General features: G+C 51.2%; 1 protein-coding gene across 1 annotated transcript; it reads left to right on the top strand.

Moving 5' to 3' along the window:
* The first annotated feature begins 2,158 nt into the window (after positions 1–2,158).
* On the top strand, positions 2,159–4,128 carry LOC119253814 (uncharacterized protein Rv2083-like). Its single transcript, XM_037521094.2, has 3 exons — positions 2,159–2,382; positions 2,657–2,843; positions 3,100–4,128. The coding sequence occupies exons 1-3, from the start codon at positions 2,239–2,241 to the stop codon at positions 3,744–3,746; spliced, it is 978 nt and encodes a 325-aa protein (XP_037376991.1). The 5' UTR covers positions 2,159–2,238; the 3' UTR covers positions 3,747–4,128.
* Positions 4,129–5,888: the final 1,760 nt, after the last annotated feature.

Genomic DNA, 5,888 nt, shown 5'->3' with positions numbered 1-5,888 from the left:
TGGTGGAGGGCAAGTGGAACATGAGCACATATGGCAGAACAAAAGTGTAACCCAAAAAATTAAAATAAAATTTTGGGCAATACAAAAATACTGTACTTCACAAAGTTTGGATTGATTAAATGGTTGGCACTTGGTGGTGGGGCAGGATGCTCACTGTACTATTCTTTCAGTTTATTAAAAAATGTGAGATTTTTCATAATAAAAAATTTAAAAAAGACAAGGGAGAAAGCAAACAAAAAGAAAAAAACATAGTTAAGCTTTGTACTGTCAAAGTCTGAACTGCATTGGGTCATCCATAGGATGTGATCCTATTCAAACTTTACCCAGAAAGTCATAATTCTGTTACCCAACTTCATCACAGTGCAGGGAAACAGAGGCAAACCTGTTGTGGGACAAAGGATTTGCTTTGTGTCTTTATCTGCTAAAGGCAAGTTTTTAACATTTACTTGGATAGAATTGTGTGAAGAGGAATAATCCTCTTCTCTTCCAAGAATGCTCAATTTTCATATACTGATTAATCACAGTAAGATCAAGAGGTCCCAGCCAGAAGTCAAGGATCCCAAGGATGGCCCTATTGGTTGGGCCTTTCCATTATTGGTGACAAGCATAGTTTACAACTTTAAATGACAAACTCTACTCTCTAAAACACATATTCTTTTTTTTTTCTTTTTTTTTAATTTTTTTTTATTTATAGAGGCATGTTTTATTTATTTATTTGTTTGTTTGTTTGTTTTGTTTATACATGCACTGGGTACAGTCAGAAGCGCGGGAGGGTGAGAGAATTCACCAGAGCCAGAGCGGGGAGCAGAACAGGCAGAAGGACCGAAGTACACTGCTGAGGGGAGCAGCGGGCGGCAGGAGAGGTCTGCGCACCATGTGGGACCCTCCTCCGGTGGCAGGGGAGCAGCCGGGGATCGAACCGGCGCCGCAGAGGCCGCGGGCAGCTTCGCAACCCAGAGCTCAACCGCTGCGCCACCGGGGAGGCCCTCTAAAACACATATTCTAACAACTGTACTTCCTTTCAACACAAACTAATGGTCTCAGGGTTACTAGTCAATATTTCCCCACACTTTATATCAAGTAAACTTTTAAATATTATAGGAAACTGACTTTTTTGAAAACTGACTAAGCCTAAAATCAACTTTATGGTGCTAAGACACAGGTCAACAGTGAGTTAACCACACTTTTTTGCAACTAGCATCTAATTAATTTCTGATCTTCCTAATCTATGCAAAACAGGCTCTGGGAAGAACAATGGCAGCGTTTATCTTGGTTTTGATTTTGTTTTTTTCCTCCCAGACTTGTCTGGCTGTTTCCGACCTTTTTCTGTGGGTCCCTTCTAGAAGGTGCTTTGGATTTGTGGCAGGCTTTTGGGCCTCAGTGGCCCTGCATTGGGCCACCCTGTTTGGCAGGACGTTTACCCACGAAGGAATGCAAAACTTCAGATGCTTGATTCAGAGACTATATTCATTGTCTATTCTGTATTGCACACCCGTTGTATTAAAGTTTTTAATATTAAAGGTCTTATATGTTTTGTCTTGATGCGGCAGATGGCAGATCCTATTTAGAGCAGGCAGACTTGGGGATTCTGGGGTGCCCCTCTCCCTGCCCTGTAAGAGTTATAGTAAAGATACAAGGACAGAATGGGAGATTTAGAGAATGAGACTCAGAAAAGGATGATTGACATAGGCCACCTTCCAATCATCACTCACTCTAGGAGTGGAAAAGCCATCCCTTGGGACTTATCATCCCTCCATGTCAGCGTGAGCCTGAGTCCCAGCGGACACCAGCCTCCCCTCCAAGGGCAGCAGGGTGATTGGGCCAACCCCAGGTCCTCCCTACCTTGTGACTCTACACTGCCCCACTGGAGCCATGGGAAATAGGAGCCTAGAACAAAGGATGCCCCAAGGTCTCCTCCTTGCCTAGGAGTAGCCAAGTCAGCAGCTAGTGACCTGTGTTCCAGCTGGGCCCTGGCTGCACCTGACCATCCAAGGGCTTCAAGAGACTGTGCTGGTGTCAGTGGTGTGGACTGGGCTTGCCATGGAGGGGGAAAAGGAAGTAACCATGGACGGCGGGGGCGGGGGGGCTCTTATCTGAGCAGGAAGTCCAGGGAAGGGAGCCCATGATAGTGACATCACTGCCCTGCCATGACACCCCACAGAACTTGGAACCTGGTCACCAGGTTCTGAAGACAAACCCAACCCAGCTCATTTGTCTTGAGGTCTAGGACAAGACAAGATGTCTTGCTGTTGTTGTTGTTGTTGGCCGAGATCCACGGACAGTGGCTCAAAAAAAGGCCGAAGAAACTTGTGGCATGCTTTCCTAAAATGCTTTAGGAAGCTGTGTGGATGTCGCAAGTCTTTAGTCAGAGTTGCCCCCGAGGTAACCAGGGGGGGCCTGGACAGGCCAGGACAGGCCACCACTCTAATTCCCCCGACCCAGCCTAGACCCTGTGTGTGCTTGTGGGGTGGGGTGGGGAGGGGTCTGTGTGAGTGAGTGAGTGTGTGCTCATGTGGGGAGGGGCTGGCCCATCCAGAAAGTGGATCAAGGTCACACTCAGGACCAGCCTGGCTGGTGGGATGCCCCAAGAGCCACAGCTGCTCCATCTTGCCCCAGCTGGCTCCCACCTTACAGGTATGTGTGTGTTTATTTCTAGGAGGTGGTCTCTGACGTGCAAATTCAAGATATCCTGAGAAAACATAACTACTCACCTCCCAGATACCGGGAAAGGCTCTTTTTGAGACCCAAGGACCGCACAAAAGGGAGTCACAGCTTTCAGATTCTGGCCCAGGTCCACAAGTCTTGGCAGCATGACCTGGAGACTGTGGAAGAGCTGCCAGAGAGTGAGTAGCCCAGAAGGGGGTGCCCAGGCCCAACTGGGTGGGGTAGATACATATCCCCCTGGGAGGAGACCGCACAGGCTGGATAAGCCCCAGCAGCTGTCAGTTCTAGGACCTCTAGCTGCCAGATTTAGGGGGCAAATGCCTGGGGGCTACTGGGCTGGGCTGGACTGGCCTCAGGGCTGTGGGATGTGGTCTGTTTGCAAAGGTATGTAGCAGTCTGGCATGCAGCTGATGGTTTCTTCTGTTGCTTCTCCAGCTCCGTCTCAAACAGAGCAGTTGGACTCTTCTGAATGTCTTCCGACAGTCCAGGAGCCCAGCCAAACCAGTGATTCAACAGAAACTGACAGCAAAGGTGCAGAAGAGACTGGAGAATTAGCTTGTTTATGTGCTGCTCCTCAGGGACATGCGCCCCCAGCAGGCGAGCTGGGGCCATCAAAAACCATTCAGGATGCTGCAGGTACTCCTGAGGACCTGGAGCTCACTGCACCGCTGAACCGGCAGCTTGACACTGTCCAGGGTCCTGAAGGAGGTGCCCAGGCAGCTGTACTCATAGCATCTCTGCTGGGGGAGCCAGGCCAGGGCCTGGAAGACTCAGGACAGCATGTTGGGGGTGAGCTCACCCCACCCCTGCTGGGGGAAGCAGACCCAGACCCACCTCCCACTGGATGTCCTGAGGCTGCCACAATGACACCACCGCAGCAGGTGGAGCCAGGCCAGGGCCTGGAAGACTCAGGACAGCCTGTTGGGGGTGAGCTCACCCCACCCCTGCTGGGGGAGGCAGACCCAGACCCACCTCCCGCTGGATGTCCTGAGGCTGCCACAATGACACCACCACAGCGGGCAGAGCCAGGCCCTGACCATCAGAATACAGAACATACAGAGGTTGCTGAGCTCCAGCTGTAAGGGGGAAAGGTTGTCTTTGTGGACTCCACCCCCACTCCAGACCAAAGCCATCAAGTCTTGGGAAAAACAAATCCCATCACCACCCAAGGGAAGGTTGCTGGGACCTGAGTTTGGAGTTCAGCAGCCAGGTTTGGTATGAAACCAGACATGTGGGTCTTGGGGAGGGGTCTCTCTCTCCTCCTTGGCTTCATGGCTCTTGGCTCGCGGCCAGCTCTCAGAGTACCATTGGGATTCCAGGCCGGCGGAACAGGGAGGACGCATTAAAGACTTTATCTCCCTCTTTTCTCCCTGAGTTGTACATTTCCTCATTTCCCCTTCCCTTGTGAATAAACCTTTTGTGTGTACCTGCAGTAGAGTATTAATAAGTCCTTTTTAAGCACGCGGGTGAGGACCCACAGTCAGGCAACCCGTATTATATTGGGGCTGCCCTGTAACAAAACCAGTCCTGCTGGGGGTGGCAGGCCCTGGCCCACCTCCCATGGGATGTCCTGAGGCTGCCAAGAAGATAGCACCCCAATAGGGGGGGCCAGGCCCTGGCCCCAGAGCGCAGGACATGCTAAGCTCAGACCAGCCCTGAGGGAGCAACCTGGTCCTGGCCAACATCCCGCAGGTTAGACAAGAAGGTGCAACCTCACAACAACCCTGCCTGGGGAAGCAGCCACTGCAGGGATCCTGCAGGAAAACCAGAGGGGGCTCCCCTGACACTACCCCTCAAAGGACCCAACCCTTTGCCCCATATCCTGCCTGCTCCCCCTCCAGGAGCAGCTGACAACTCAATGCCATTTTTTCCCAAACCCTCCTCACCCACCTCCCAGGCACACGTCTTCGTTGACCTGCAAACTCGCCTCTACCCACAAAGGTCCAGCCCTTCTCTTATAGTTCTTAATTTTTGATTCTAATTTATTTCAAGTTCAGTTTTGATTTTATTTCCTATAAGTTTTGTTTATTGTGTTAATGTTAATAAAGTTTGTGTTCATTTTAGCTGAGTTGCCCACTCCTTGGCGTCCAGTCCCTTCACACTACCTTCTCACTACCTACTTGCAGAAATGTCCCCAGTGGGACCCTGTGGCCAAACCACTTTCTTCCCAGCCCCCCACAGCCCCTGCTGCCCTCAACTGCTTGCTGCCTCTATTCATACTCCTGCCTGGGGTTTCCTAGGATGGAACTGTGTAAGGGGTGACTTCATGATCTGCCCAGCTATTTTCAGACAAAGACATTCACTGTGGGTTCCCTTTCTATGCAATAGGGTATTTGTTCTTAGAGAGGGAAATCTGATTGGTTCCATCAGGGATGTTGAGGGGAAGCCCTTGGAGTGAGATGTGCACACTGTTGTGTGGATGCACAGCTCAAGGGGCTTCAGGGCAGGTGATAGGAGACACAGCTGCCTGTCCTGTGGCCACAGCAAAAACAGGAACTGTGTGGACAGCTGGAGGACAGACCTCTCATGGGAAAGCGCTCCTCCCCACACATGGGCATAGCAAGTGTTCATGTTCCTGTGCCCATAAACTCCAGAAAGTCCATGTTTCCAAAGGATCAGAGTGCCCAGGTGTCCCCCAGGGGAAGCCAACCACAGAGTGCAGGCCCGTATCATCAGAGTGGCTCCTCTCCCGCCAGGACAAGCCATGAACCCGCAATTGGGACGATACTGGGCAGCTCAGAGGGGCAGGCTGTGAGTCTGGGGACACCAGCCCTGGTGACCCATTGAGGAGGCAGAGGACCCAGCAGGGCCCTGGATTTTGCGGGAGCCTGTACTTGTGGGAATGTATTTTGTGTGTGTGTACGCGTGTGTGCACACGCACACAAACCTATTGTGGGGCCGTTGCAGGGAGGATCTGGAGCCTGGGCTCTTCTGGAGACCCTCGTCATTGACCTTGGCCAGTCCATGGCAAGAATTTTTGAGAAGCCCTTGCTGGGCCTGTGGGCCATCCCCTTGACTCTCCCCCAGCAGGGGCCAATGAGAACAGAGGATCCTTGAATCTTTCCTGAGGGCTTCTGTCTTGGGGGAATTTCCCAGAAATATCAACATGAATAAGACGAATTGTCTTGTGGGAGGAGTCCCGAGTCATTGTCCCCTTCAGGCATTGGCAGGTATTTTACTGAATAAATCGGTGTTGTCGAAACAATAAATTAGTGCCCACAATT

Source organism: Talpa occidentalis, unplaced genomic scaffold (genome assembly GCF_014898055.3).
Source record: "Talpa occidentalis isolate TD23 unplaced genomic scaffold, MPIMG_talOcc4v2.1 talOcc4.20, whole genome shotgun sequence".
Lineage (NCBI taxonomy): Eukaryota > Metazoa > Chordata > Mammalia > Eulipotyphla > Talpidae > Talpa > Talpa occidentalis.
Note: the sequence above shows the minus strand (reverse complement) of the source record. Positions and strands in the feature narration are given on the sequence as shown.